This window comes from Varroa destructor, unplaced genomic scaffold (genome assembly GCF_002443255.2).
Source record: "Varroa destructor unplaced genomic scaffold, Vdes_3.0 BEIS01000005.1, whole genome shotgun sequence".
In the NCBI taxonomy this organism is placed as follows: Eukaryota; Metazoa; Arthropoda; class Arachnida; order Mesostigmata; family Varroidae; genus Varroa; species Varroa destructor.
In genome coordinates this window covers 20,963,543-20,979,278 of record NW_019211458.1, presented here as the reverse complement: position 1 = coordinate 20,979,278, position 15,736 = coordinate 20,963,543, and the positions used below count along the sequence as shown (strand labels likewise).

Below are 15,736 nucleotides of genomic sequence, written 5' to 3'. Positions count from 1 at the left end.
ATGGTCATGGTATGGCACAACGGTACTTCTTTTCGTAAACTATTGATAAGCTGTGAGATAGGTGAATCGACCTCCGAGTTTGGGAGAGACCAATGTAGTCAATCGGCCATAAGTATACACGCAGTAAGGCATAGACAATTTCCGCTAAAATTTTCTAAGGCTTTACTAAAGGCGAAAAATTCAAGAAAAACAACGAACGCTCCACTGTCTCGAACAAAGTATTCTAGTAAAAATAATCTATACCGATGCTGGTGCTGTCTCTAGTGCCGAAGATGTACCCATTGCCGCTGATGGAAACACTCAGTTTCACCATCGCCAAGGTAGAGCTCAACCGTAGAGACAGCCGAAAGCTCAAAACCCACAGCAGCAGCAGCAGCAGGGACCAATCAAAAAGGACGGAACCTAAGATCAGGACAAGACAGGAACTGGGTACCGGAACGAATTGGGGATTGTAGAATTCGAGAGAAAAGAGGTATACAACGACGAAGCAGGATAGAAGAGACAGCCCAAGAAATCGAGCTAGCGCCAGTCAAAAAAGTCTACTCGTTACCGAGCGATTGCCGCCATAGCCAGCAACACCAATGAGACCATGATTTTTACTCAAGGGGAAAAGAAAAAGAGCGGGAAAACGATGGAAAAAAGGCAGGCTACTAGCGACACCATAACGAAAACTGACCAAGGTTTATCGGAGGCTCTCGGGGGTAAGGGGGAACTGACAGGGTGAGTCAGAGGTCAGGATCCTTTTTCGCCGAGCGTCCAGCAACTGAACCGACGCAATGCATGTGTCAAAAAACAACAGGATAGAACGGAAACGTTCATCGTTGCCGATGGACGAGAAAAGAAAGAGAACTAGTTGGGATGAAGGTCGTGCAGAATGAAGTGGAAAACAACAGGAGAAAGGGATGAAGTGCGCTCGACAAAGCATACTCACAGACCGACGTTTACACCGATGGATCAGGAAACAGGCGGACAGCCACAAGAGGCCCGGAGGAACGCAAAAGAACGAAAAGTAGGAAAAGAAGGAAACCAGAGAAAACGAAAACGGTCAAAGGCAGAAACACGAGCAAACGCAGGGCAATGCCGACAGAGAAAAGTAAAAAGCAGTGGAGAAAAGGGGTGATGATGACGAAATAATGGGCCCTTCATGTCCCTCTGGCCTCAGTTCTACTCCCATTTCATTCGGCCTCCACAACTTCGCACAATTTCATCCAAATATCTAAACAGAAGGCCCGAGATCAAGAAAAGCACTCCAGCTAGGGGAGCCACTCTGTGTCGAAAATGTTTCAGAACCAAGCGACAGCACTATGTAGGACCCTGGCTAGAAGGCCGGCATCTGTAATCGCTACGGGAAAACGCGCGGGTGGAGATGATGAGGCTGACGGTAAAAAAAAGCATGTAAAGAAACCACTCTGCACTCTGAAACGATGACGCCATCGCTGAAAGCAATGAATAACGAAAAGTAGCAGCACCTTTTTTTTTTATCTCTAAACTAAGCAAAGAAAGTAGCGCCGCGGCTGCCATCGTGGCTACCCCTGCTTTCGGTGGTTTTCAGCAGCAACTGCCTGGTCCTCCTGCAATTGTGGATGTTTCAGCTAAGAGACAGTCGCTGTCACGATATGCCGAAAGCGACCTCCACTGACACTAGTACTAGTAGCAGCAGTAACTGTGATAGCCGTAAGAGTAATCTTATCAAGTAAGTAGCTATGTCGTTTGTCAAGTTGTTGAACGGAGCTTTCGAAGGGCTTGTACTTTTTTGACACCCAAGAAGACTTCGAAAACATACGTAGAGGGTCATCGGTGACTGCCGATCAGCCATTCATAGCAAACTCCACTCAATTTGGGCAGAGTGAAAGGTGGAACAGAGCATTCGTCTCTTCTAGGATGCGTACAAAACTATGACACGGTCCCGAAGTAGGCCGATTCGTGCAAGTGGTGGCAGAAAGTGGAGGAAACGGCTTCTGTAAATGGTGAGGAAAAAAACAAGGGCCTGCTCAAGAGACAGCCGCGAGAATCAAGCGAGCCCTGTTGTTGTGTATGCGGCCATGAGCAGTTTAAAAAAAAGTTTTTGTAGAACCCAAATCACGCAGACAGGACCTTTTTGTGGATAAATTTCTGGTCGTGCACACAAGCTGTGTATGGGTAAACGTGTACCTACTCGTATATATTAACGAAAACAATGATATGAGTTTGTTTAAAACCATATTTATTGTTAATGTAGCTCTTAACATAAGGGAAGAGATCAAAGCATGGTACACAGCCTACCTACTTAAACCCGACTCTAAGCCTACTTCTAGCCTACCTTCGATTTTCTATGTTACACACCTGCCACAGTACGTATATACGTGGGTGACCTAGTTACGCAGAAATACCTATATTTACCACAAATGCATCAAAGACTGTAGCACCTAAATTAACACTGCAACGAGGGAGCAGAAACAAGCTCCAACAAAAGTGAATATAATTTTTACAGTCGAAAGTTGTTTTTTTACTTATCGCACTCTTCCCATCTAGACTTTTATGTTATCAATGTGCCACCCGCTCACACTTAGCTATAGTGACTATAGGCGAACAATTGTGACAATTGGTTGCCTATTTAAAAGGGACTTAAGAAGTGACGCCGGACTAACGGATCGCAGCAAAGTCGGTCCGCAGCAGGTCTGATCTGAGATGTCGCGACGTGGCACGCATAACAGACGATTAGCAAGATCCAAAAAAAACCCAAAAGTGACTTCTTCGCCTCTGCGTTTAACAATAGCAGCACCAAACAAAAAATTATCCCAGAAGCCAAAAAGAAGCAAAGCGTTCTCGTGTCGCTTTTTTAATCTTCTCTTTCATTTCTGATCAGAAAAGCCGAAAGAAATAAGAACATTGCTGGAACAAAGACTGGACTAAAGGCAACTCAGTAACTGCAAGTTGTTCCTCTGTCCGATCCCCATTTTGGGATGGGAAAGAGGGGTAATAGGGAGCGTGAAAAGTGGCAAAGTTACGAAGCTTTCCTATCGAGACGGTAGTCTGAAGATCGTAGGGTTTTGGAAAAATGCGGTCAAATGGGCCTAGATAAACTAGCTAGCTCAGCAAGCGGATCTTATTGTCCATAAAACCAACGAATTAAGTATAAACTTAAAATATGAAACAAAATGAAGAAGACTGACGAGAGGCTGTTCCGTTTGAGACAAGATATAATAACAGCGATCGTAATCGATCTTTACGTAAACGCTTTTTATTATTTGTGTGTACAATTATTCTGATCATGAGCTACAAATGTCATATGTTATACAAGGCATTCCTATTACAGGCGATACAAGACTGAACAATACTGTAGACAGGGATGATAGGGCGGTCGTCTGAGAAACATATCCTGAATATTATTTGGTATCTAATGATGTTTAGATATCATAACGAAAATAGGTAAATAATGTAGAATCGATGAATTAATTTTCTGCACTAATAAGTTACTTATGTTAAAAGTAAACATCAGAAAAATATCTGTTATTTATTGCTTTTATATGTTTGTATGTAATTGTTTAACAAATGTTCCTTTCATGTAACAAGCTAGAGAGAGAAAAAGTGGACGTCTGTCATTTGTACTTGATTCGAACTTGACAATTACTCGGTCCACAAAACCGACGAAATCCCTCTAAAATGAAGTACGCAACCATTCCTTTGGGTTAGAGCTCACATTTACAGGGTGTACAATTGCTCACCTGACGATACAAAAAAAAACCCTTGGAAAGGGCAAGTGTTTCAGCTCAAGATATCGACCAGAACCGAATTACTGAGTTACGTCCGCAGCCGGCTCTAGATAAAAAAAAATCCAACTGAATATATTTCCACCACGACTTGCCTGCATGTCACACGAATACTTCTGCTGATTTAGCTTGTAGCATAGTACTCTACTGCTGGTAACGTCTTCTTACAAGGTCATCATTGGGACCACCCTGCTGGTTCAATACAACGGTTCACTAGGTGACTTCATTACAAGACTAGTAAAAATCAACGTCCACAAAGTGAGCTATTATTCTATGACCTTCATTGTTCCTGTCTCCTGACTTTTTTTTTTTTTCGTAAAATCGTCACAGATGCTCTTTTTTTTTTTTTACAAGTGGCTGATGTAGGGCTATTGTAAGGCCATTGTAAAGACAAGCCATCCAGTCTATACACGAAATCTGTGTCAGCACACACACTATTACTAGTTAGATTGGCGCTTTCCTGTACCGTATAGCTAGCTCACTGCAGACGCTGCTTTCAAAAGTTCAGCCTATGGATGTTATTGTTGCCTCTGCCCCCATAGACGTTACACCAATGCGAGTCGAAGAATCGACATTAACAAACACTCAGGCTCAAGCGGTCACGTCGTAACAATATATAATGAAATATCGAACCCAAGATAGTCCGCGAGTCACTAAACCTTTCGACGTACCGTCATCCATACTGTATAGGGGCTTCTGCAAAGCAGCTGGGATACACAAAGCACGCGACAGTAAGCCAGGCAAAAAGAAGCATTTGATGCATTCTATTGGCAGCTTTATCGTTCCCACTGCCGCCGGTCTTCCGTCATATCTTGTCGCTGCGCCTTCCATAGAACAAGCGCAGAAATAAGCAACTACGCAGAAATACACCTATGAAAGTAAACAGTTACTGATACTACTTTAACAAATAAGGCTGCTATTGTAAATGCAGTGTTCAGCTACGAAATGCCGACAAATTCTCACTCAATCCAGGATGGCCAAGAGACCGATTTCAGACGTTAGTTTTCTGTCCAGTCTAAAGCACACCGCGTACACCAGCGTCGAGTAACACGAAAAAAACTAAACATATTTCTTGATTTTTTCCGTATCCGGATTTATTTGCGTAAAATGTGATCAAGCCTTTTTCTGCAAAAAAAAAATAATGTAACGTTATTATTATGTTTAAAATACTAAAATGGAGTAACCGAAGAGGAATTTCCATTTATGAAGATATGTAAATTGTAATATTTGGGCTGCAGGGAGGGAGTGTTGGGCAGACTTGACTAATATAATAAGGCGTCTAACGCAATGGAAACAATATTAGGATAAGGACATATGCCATGGTAATACGTTATATGGCAGTGCGCGTGTGTATATGTTAAGGAAGGCTACCTAAGATTTTGCTAATTTCGTCTGGTTTTACCTAGTAAGTAAGTAAGTAAGTAAGTAGCTGTCGGTGAAAGTTGTATCTTATTTTTTTAAGACGTTGCGTGAGATATTATACCAGCTTTGCTTAATAGTATCAACTCTCACTCTCTCTGCAGTCTTTGTTTTGGTCCAGTTATTCGTTTGCTAACTTCAGCTCTTAAAGGTTTTCTCTTAGACCATACTGGAGTCAGCTCTAATGTCGGAGGCGGCCTGTAATTGGATGTCAGTTTTAGAGGCGTAAACATGACAAATCTGACAAGCGTAATCTTTGCAATCATTCCGTCCGCTGGATTATTAACAGACAGTGGCAGATATTTTGCTTACGTTCCGACTGGTTTCAGGATGACAAGTGTAAATTAAAGATGTCTATCGGCGGCCGCATCTCAGGCTGTCTTTCCAACGGCGATTCCTTCATCTATATGTTGAAGTTGCACAGCTGACAGAAATAATCTGGTAATCATGACTTTCGAGTCTGCATTTATTGGATTTTCTGGCTGAATCGAAGCAAAAAAAAAAAACTGAAGGCAGCCCACATCCGATTGAGGGTGTGAATAAGTTGATACGGCTGCATCGAACTGTTAAATTATTGGCAGTGGGACCGTTAACTGGGGCTTCTTCGACAAAAAAACAGCAGTCACGGTTCGTTTCTAATGACAACAGCAAACCTTGCAAACCTGCATTAGCTTATTATATCTACATATATATATATATATATATATATATATATATACCAGATTATTTTGTGATAGAAAAACCAAGATACGACGAACAGTCAACAAATCTTCAGAAACAGAGTTGTCATCGGTGTTCTTAGAGTTTGCAATTGCGCGGGAGAACTGAACCATTCTCGAGCTGACTATCCGGGCGCTTATGGATGTATTTTAAGCATTCAATATAGGATTTAGTAGAAACCCTCCAGCTACCACTATATATAAAGTTTTTATCCGGCAAAAAATATCTGTCATCAGTCTTTACGGAATTAGCCGTTTGGTAAAAATTTGCCAAAAACCTATAGCTTCGTTTGTTACAAAGTTCCATAAATGTTCGGTCAACTCAATATAACGATAATATGCATAGCATAATATAATAACGGACACTAAATAATTAGAGTACTTATTATAACCTACTACTAGAATTTACAATGAATTGTAAATTCTATTTAGATAATCAGTAAACAGTAAATATTACTGAACAAGTTATCTACCCTATATCAAATTTGGTTTATATATAACAGATTGATATGTTTAGCGCCACAATAATATATATGCTAGGCATGAATAGAACTAGTCTAGGATGCAGGTATTAGCAGGAAGTAACTGGTCGTAGAGCAGCGGAGAGGTAGATTGCGTTGCGAAGTGAGCAACGCTGGTGGACGCTGCTGCTGATCAGGGATGGCACTAGCAGCATCAGCAGGGGGTGGCAGCAGGGGTACCAGCAGCCGTGTCAGCAGCTACGGAGCGGCTTCACAGCAGGGGAGAATTGCTACACGGCTTGAGACGGGTTCAGCAACCCCCGCCAGTAGGGGATAATATCTAGGGGGAAACCATGAACTACGATACCCAAATCTACCAGTGTCCAGGACCAAAGCGGTATCAAACTAACGATTTGAACAGCGATATCAAGGCGACCTGGTAGGCGCCCACCTAGCCAGATGCACCATAGGCGGGTACTATCTAGGAGATCTGAAGTCGTTGCCACACGCTTCTCGATTGAGAACGCGACCAAGAGTGAGCGGGTTAGGGGGAACCGAATATTTGAGCGAGAGCCAGCATTCGAGGGTGAGGTGAAATGAGGTGAGGTGATGCTGTTTGCTGCCTCCTAAACTGCACATGTAAGGATTTGTTCTTTTTGTTCAGAGCAAACAGCTAGATATGCGGCATATGCAGTAGGTTTGCAGTCAGCCGGAGCGGTGCTTGCATAATCTTGTCATAGGGCTGGGTCGATGCTGGTGGCGGCAATTTGCAGATCTTCGCTGAATAAGCTGCGAGGACCCAAAGGGGGTGGGGTGAGGGGTGGCACTCAAAGGATATTCAGGAGGAAATTCCGGTCCACGATGACAACAACGATGAAACGTACTCGTAATAATCCTATTATGGCTGGCTTCGAGTTGACAAGCTATCTCAAATGAAGCGCGAGGATAATCTCCACTTGATTCACTTGAACACTGGATCATCTGAATGTTAGTATAGCGGCGTTACCTGTTGGATCGGTATTGCTTTGCTATTGTATTACTTCTCAGTTTTGTTGCAGATTTGTTTTCTGTTTCGAAAACAATGTTGATTGCAAACATTTATAAGCATCCTTTTAATATTTTAATCTCAAATAAATGTAACCTTTTTTTGGTTCGCATAAGTAGTTTCTCTGCGAAAACAGCGCCACAAAGCCTCCTAGAATCATTTTTCCAATCTGTTCGGAAAAATGCTACTACCGCCTTGTCGCTGAGCCTATTTCTTTTGCAGGACAATTTCGTGTGCCCTAATACTACTACAGGCGCCTTGGTTTAAAGAGAAATGTTTGGAACTAGAATAATGATCTTGATACACGCAAAAATTCTAAGACTACCGCCGTAGTAGCGGCAGCAATAGCAATAGCAGCTGTCGGCGTTCTGAAGTTGCTTCACTGCTAGGTCTGGGGGTGGATCAAACCAATTTTCAGTGTCTTATAGAAATCATTCGACGTCAAAGTCCTTTCAGGCGTAAAAATCTCATGCGATTGTCCTCAGCGTTGCCACTGGTTACCCTTCTCGACCAATCGACTACCGCGATTAATCGATCGCTGCAGCGGTTTTAGTCGACTGAAAGCCTATTCGTGATGAATAGTTAACACACCAACTCTCCGGCTCTTTTCAATAAACCTTTGAATTGTTCGTCTTCGCACCCCTTCCACAAAGACATAGAGACTTCTTACTCCCTTTCTGTCACTGTGGCATTCGCCCCCCTCAAAAAGGCTATATGCTATATCGTCGCATTTTTCCGCCACATATCGCTACCGCTGCGACGTACGCAACACTTATTGATGTCGTCTGTATGATACTGGTCGCTATGAGAAGCTGCCATTGGTGGCTTTGATGCCGCGACTGTCGCGGCGGATATTTATGTGCCGAAATGCCTTTTGCCGTGGCTAGCAGCCCCAACACAACAGGCCCAAACGCGACAAACCGCCAGCAGGCATCAGCAAACGACAAAAGTACATTAAAGCAGCAGCAGCATTGTGATACCAGCGCTAGTGATGGTCTAGTCATAGTTATATGTAAAGCCGTCGGTGATGCCGTTGGTGCTGTTGCAGCGATTTCGCGCGTCAGTATGCCGATGTCGGCATCGCGCTGCGGGGGGGACACGTCGGAGACAATAACATCGAGCGGCGGGCACAATAACGCCGACTACAACAACAACAACAACGGCGACAACGAAACGCAGAGCCACTAAAGAGAGCAGCAAAAACATCAGTAGCCGACTGGGACGACGGCGACGACGACAACAACAACTCTCAACGATTCAATTGATTCGGTTTCCCTCTACGATCTTCGCCATATATACTTCTATCGCCCTAGCTAGCGTAACTACGGATCGCTGCTACTATAGATTGGCACAAATATCGACAGCTGCTTCATCTTCTAGAAGTAGCATTATTCATAATTGTCCTCGTAGCTGCGCGACTTCACTCAAGTAGCAGCAACAAAATCGGCAATGACAACAGTATAGTAGGAGTCATATTATAGACCTCAGAGAGATTCTGTGCCCTTCCTTGCATTCATGCAGCCTTAGTAACAACGAACTCAACCGCAGCAGCAACAAAACGGTTTTTGGTTGCAAAATTGCCAAATTCAATATAGATGGCAATAGGCGAGTACGTGACGCGAGCAAAACATCGATAAACAGAGTCCTGCAGGCTGCCCTAGGACCATTTTTTCTGTATGTAGACTAGTGCTTGATTGTTTAATCTCACAATCATTATATCACAGTTACTGGGCAGACATTACTACCTTACCTCAGCCGTGTGTATATATACAGACAGCTGAGATATATTCCAGCTGTAAATAGAAACACTCTCAAGGACGGCTGTTCAACATAAGCTTATAACGGTATACATCGCCGACAGCATTAAACCCTCTGATACAGGTATGGCCAAAGCAGTACCCATTCATGCCGGGCTGGCAGTTGTGGATTTACATAACAGTCAACATGAAGCCCAATAAGTAGTATTTAAAAACAAAGTGTGCGGGATTGATTTCCCTAATGAATGTTAACCATTTCTCTTTCATGATTCGGATGGCCGCGGACGAACGGATGCATCTGAGCCAATCTTAGCGTATGTAAAAAAGAATAATGACTTGATATCTTTTTGCGCGTATGTAGAAACCAAAAAAAAAACAAGATAAAATATATTTCGTTAAGAAAAGCGGTCTGGCGGTCCTCAAATAGACAGTCGATTACAGTACAGGAACATTTAGTGGGCAAAGTCCGTGTTATGATCAGGTGTCGCAGGAAATTTGCAACCTTTTTCGGAATGACAAATCGCGAAAACAAAAGGGCTTAAGAATCACGCGAAATTTTAATAGAGGCAGTACAGTCGACTGGAAAAAATTAAATTCTGGGACTTTTTCTCTCCGGTGTATATATAATAATGGACACGACAAACTAATTTGCGCTAAACACCATCATAAGCCTTCTTTAGCACTACCGAAAACCGCTCAGTTAGATTTTATTGTGCTACTATCAAAGCGAAAATGCTTCCATCAACCTCCATATTTGCGATAAAACTCATTAACTTGACCATGTTTAATTACTATGGTAACGTTGAAGATCAGTTTAAAATATTTCGTTCAGAGAGATAGTATCAGGCTGTTACAAAAGAATCCGACGATTTTTAAAATTAATTTATTATGCTAACTACGCGCCGCTAACAGACGAAATTCGACTAATAAATATTTCGGTCTTCTGGAAATTTGTGAACGAAAACAGGTTGAGTTCACTCCAGGAAGAAAGTTTAGGACGAGAAGTATCTTAATTTCTAAGATTAATGCTTACTGGTTAAATTTTTCTTCCTCAGGACCATAGCTCTGCAGAAGAACTTCATCAAAGATTGATGAAGACACTGACAAAGAGGCCTTACGTAATACATAAGTAGTATATATCTCCTAAGAACGAATATTACAATGTTGGAGAGAGGAGGTGATTAGAAATTGCGACAAAAAGAACGTATGGCCGCAATTAAGGACGTTTTTTACGAGAACAGAGCTTGGGGTTTCGTGGCTCCGTCGACCAAAACTAGGATTCCATATGTAACGCGTTACATAATTTTAACGCAAAACGTTGAAAATGCGGAAACTGGGTAAAAACAGTTATTGCAGACCAGTACGCTTAAGAAATCGCCTAAAGCAGCATTCAGCGTTTGTCGCTAGTCGGAAAGAGGCAATGGCGGCGCCCTGAAGGGAAATCGCGTTTCGAACGTAAAGTGATTGCAGTACCTACAATGAACGTCAGGGGCACTTGTTACTCTGATATACTTGCCGAAGATGAAACAATAATTGTAGCCGACTACTTCGAGTTACTGAAGAGACTCATGGGCCGTTGGCATAGAAATTGAAAATACGCAGGCTGGTTATTTGATGACAACGCTAGACGCTACCGCTATGCTTCAGTTACTTCCTGGATTAAGCACAAGTAGCTATGTTACCTTCAACCTGCCTGTTTTTACGGAAGTCCGTGTGATTTCGGGGTTGTTTATGCCCTAAAAAGAGCAATTCGTAGGTAGACATATTTCACTAGCGATTTAATTCGAGAAGCCGTAGAAATGGGTCTAGTGTTGCCTAGAAGGGGCCAGAACGTCAGGACGAATGTGTAAAAGTACTTGTAACCCATACTAAAAAATCGTAATTTTAACCCAACTAGTTAATTCAGTTTCGAACTTCGCCAAATTCGCTTGGAAGAGCCTAATGTTTAAAAGGGGGCGAACAATTTTTAATGAGGATTCTATCGAGGTAAGGATCTTGGTCATTTTAGAACAGTAAGATAAACCTAATGAAAAGTCTTATTTTTAGCGAATTTAGACAAACGTGTTCCTTAATGAACGGCCTCTCTGTTAATGACCTGATTTACCATCAATGAAAACTAGTAATCATTATCATAAAATATATTATATTAGCAGGCTACATCGGATCATTTTCTCAATATATATAACCATATTCATTAGTATACATCGATGCAAGCAAATTGGACATTGTGGTATATACGTTGCGATTTAGCATACGTTAACGAGACGTTATCCTTACCTTAAAAATATTTAAGTATTCAACTTTCGACGTTCACGTTGCTTTTCTTCATGATGCTACGTTTTAGTCTACCGAAAATAAATGTATACATTATAATGTTTAAGCAAACATATTTAGGCTTAGCTCACTTAGACAGGACGGAACTATTAACATCGAATCAGCAACAATAATATCAGTCCGTCCATTTTATCCATAAAATACATTGCAAGATTGCTAGTGGTTTAAAGTTTTCAGCAGACAAAAGAAAGCATCGTTATTCAACATCCGACTAAGGATTCACATAACCTTAAAAGTTGAGAAAGCACAGTTTTACAAAGAAAAAAGTAAATCAAATTAGGTTGTGGTCATTTTGATTTATTATATAAGATATTGACAATGCTGATATTTATTCCGATGAACATTTTTAAATTAGGCCCCTTAAAAGTATAAAAACATGTTGCTTTTAAAAATTAAATTAATCCATCCCGCAATGAAATTGATGATCCCCGCAAGCAGACTCTCGATGCGCAAGCAGTGCGCGGCCACTTGTCGATGTCTTATGCTTTGGCGCCTCTCGGGAAACGTAGCGCCACCTTGCGACCCCCGCGTGAAACTAACACGATAACATATTCTCGCAAGGCCGCATGTAAACACATCGAACACAATTTTACTGTCGCCTCGAAGTTTTTGACCGTTTCATCACTATAGTAATTCTTCCTTGTTCTGTGGTGTTCGCGCGTGTCGTAATTACATGCCTGTGTGCTACGTTGTACTGTAGTAACCGGCCAGGAATATAACAGTAAGCTTCAACTGTATCTGTCAAGTGATTCGACAAGGTAAGTTGAAAACAAATCAGGATGAACTTGAAACCTTTGTTAAAATAATAGTGACTCGCGAGCAGTATGCCTTACAATGTGTTTTGAGACTAACGCTCGGAGATGCTAAAATGTGCTTAACGGGAATAAATATAATAATTGAAAAAGGTATAACCATTACGTCGTGTCAATATAATCTTCTCTCGACCACATTTAATAGTGTGAATCGATTTTTCAAAAGATGGCTAAGAGTATTTTTCTCAGCTTCTAAATTAGATGTCGTTTTTGTAAGGAAGGCCGATCCTCCTAAAACATGCCTATAGTTATGATTGTAAAATTTATAGAAACGAGGACAATATTAATGCCTAGCCATTATTAATATACTATGCCTCGTTCTGGCTTATTCCATGTTTGCTATCTATAGACTTTGGTGAGCATAAATCACAATCATCAGGTATTGTTGTTGTTATGAAAATCGCATAGATATGTGCGGGCTAGATGTAGAATTGTGTGGTTGGCCTGGAAGACGTCTGCATAAAATTTTCATAATACTCCAAATATTTGACCTGCATAATTAAGAACAACTTTACAGTTGTACGGACTTCATACATATATTAATACTGTTATTGTTGCGACTAAATCGGCCCTAACGATTTTCCCTTGCCAAGATTTCGCGGTGTCGTCGTTTCACAAACAGCATGTGCTCATCTTCCAGTCTACACATGTATTTAGTTATCGGCCGGCCCGTTAAGCTACGTGTTTCGTTCGGAGTTGATGGTAGATGACCGCCTTCTACACAGCTGTCACGATATCTGACACAGCTCTCGCAGAACAGTTCCATCATCAGTGTTTTGATCTAAATCATCCCAAACCTATCCACGATTTCGGGCTAAACTCACGGATTGGCAAATTGGTGTGTCTGCATCAGCAACTCATTAGCAGTGCGCTATTGACAACAAAAGGAAGATCATGTTATCGCCGACGATACTCGGCATATTCGGTGTCATCTCGGGCAGCTTGGCGGTGGAACTGACGTTCGAGCTGCCTGACAATGCGAAACAGTGCTTCTATGAAGAGATTAAAGAGAGCACAAAAACGAGAATAGAGTTTCAAGTGATCATTGGTGGTAACTACGATGTTGACCTCGTTGTTAGTGGACCAGGAAACGCTGAACTTTTCAAGTACCAACAGAAACAGTTCGACTCACTCGAGTTTACGACGCAGAGCAGCGGCGTGTACAGCGCATGCTTCTCAAATGAATTTTCGACGTTCAGCCACAAGCTCGTCTATATGAATTTCCAGGCTGGCGAGGAGAGACCCCTTCCTGGCCACGCAGCCGAAAAGCAGTCCGCAATGACGATGATGGAAAATTTAATGAACCAAATTCACAAGAATCTAAATACAGTTGGCGATTTTCAGACGCACTATCGCTTACGGGAAAATCACGGACGGAAAATAGCAGAAGATCTTAATTCGCGAGTGATGTGGTATTCGGCCATTGAGTCGTTTGCCATTTGCTCGGTATTTCTGACGTATGTCATTGTAATGAAAGGCTTCTTTAGCGACAAGAAAAGCATTCGATAGAGAAAATAGTCAAGAAAACGGTGTTAGTTGATGCTATCAAGTAGATAATTGAAAAGTAATTATATTATAATATTAAAAATACGGGGCGAGCGGCAAGTAAATTTAAAAAGTGGGGCACAAGGGGGTAAATTGCTGTTTGGTACAATAGGGATTATGGGTGGAAAAATATGTAAAGAGGGTTTATGGATGCTCACCGGTTTTGTTATTTCCACCTTTGTTCGCGCCTAAGATGGTCCTCCAATAGGCGAATGAATGTCCTCAATATTGTGGCTTAATTGCACGGTTTGAATGGAGCGTGATAAGTCGGTTTATATCATAAGTCACATAAATAAGTAACCACATAGGATGGCCGAAAGAGACAGTCGTTAGAAAACTGGTAGGTAATGTGGCTTTTGTTAATAATTAAAAAGCAAAATAGCTACTAGTAAATATGGCTGCTAAGTGCAAAAAGATCGTTTAAGCACACAACAAAAGCGACCTAACATCAGAGAAACGAATTCTGTGAGCTGGCGTACCGCGTAGCGAATATAGCGTGTATTCGAACGCAAGAAACGTACCAGATACAGAGTTTATATATATATATATATATATATATATATGCATATGCATATATATATATATATATATCCGGTGGAACAAGATGAGGTGTTTAGTAGATTAAGTATTATAAGATATTAAGTCGTAAAAACAAAATAAAAGTGTGAATTCATTCTTGTACGTGTGCTGTACTTACTTCGTCCATAAGGAATAAAAACCTGAATACTCTACTGATAATGTTGAGATTGTCAAAAATGATTGTGCAAGAAGATACGTCAAACAGAGAGCAATGAGTTATTGATGCGTTAATTTTTAGTTTATAGACCTATAAAGTTCTATACAGTTTGCATAGCCCAGCTGAAGTAAGCTAGAAGCCAGTTTACTTAAGTGTCGTGGCGTGAGGGTCATGAATACAATGTGGACATTCTAAAAACTATTTGCAATATGGTACGTAATGAAAATCGTACAGAATACAGAACCTCTTCAAACTCAAGGGCATTTCAAAACTTTTTATGGAAATACCGAATTAGGATGTGAGACCCTTATTCGGGCCGATCCAAGTAGAAACAACGAGCTGATAAATTTTTGTGTTTTTGTCTGTGTACCGCCCCTTTTAAGCAATAAGGATGAAATTTGAGTAATTACATTGTGGCACGTTATTAAGGAATATTTGTTCAAATGGAAAGTTTGTATGATGCGGCTACGCCTACTACTGGATAACTTAGTGATTGTCAAATTTGTAGCTTTGAGTTGTCAATTGTAGTATATAATAGACTTTGAAGTGTTTCAGCAACGTTACATTCTAGAAGAACGATACTGAAAGAAATTTTTGAAAAGCTATTAGTGAGTTAATTTGTCTCAGAGTAATTGAACACTCAGTATATATTTCTATAAAAGCTTGATTCTGAAGTTGCATCTAAATGTACTTGCACGATCTTGTACTTAATCAAAATTATTTTGTGCTTTGAATGATGATAATACCGATTACATTCCTTTTTGGGTAAATAAAGGTGCTATTAAACTAAATTTGCTGTTGCAATTTTTGGGAGGTTTCCCGATTTCCTTGCTTCTGTTTTTTAATTGTTTTCTCTTAAATGCAAGAAAGTTTAAGTGATCGTACGGAAAAATAGTTATACGTTTTATTTGGCTTTTAATCATGCGAGTGGAGAAAGGTTACGTTGTTAATAAAAGTCCACGCGACTGGGGAACAGATACAGTGCATATGTTCATATTTTATGGTGTCATACATGCTTCCCCCAGTTAGTTACGTATGGGCAATATTAGGAGTGAACTTCCACTGTAGGTGACGTTTCAAACTTATTCAGGTAGTCTAGTAGTCGAGAATTAAATCGATTATTTATCTAGTTAAGTCTATATATTTATCACGATGTTAC

The 15,736-nt window shown here is 41.0% G+C and overlaps 1 protein-coding gene across 6 annotated transcripts in view; it reads left to right on the top strand.

Annotated features, from left to right (window-relative positions):
• LOC111251811 (transmembrane emp24 domain-containing protein 7-like) overlaps window positions 1-15,736 on the top strand; it is a 154,496-nt gene that overhangs the window by 135,512 nt on the left and 3,248 nt on the right. Inside the window, exons 1-2 of one of the 6 annotated variants that reach the window (XM_086990747.1) lie at window positions 12,018-12,242; window positions 12,890-15,368. The exons of 4 other annotated variants lie outside the window; for them this stretch is intronic. In XM_086990747.1, coding sequence (XP_086846873.1) covers window positions 13,191-13,805 — 615 coding nt within the window. In that variant the 5' untranslated portion in view covers window positions 12,018-12,242; window positions 12,890-13,190 and the 3' untranslated portion in view covers window positions 13,806-15,368. Of the gene's footprint in view, window positions 1-12,016; window positions 12,243-12,889; window positions 15,369-15,736 lie in introns of those variants that run through there. One more of the 6 variants, XM_022808844.2, reaches the window with a different exon arrangement.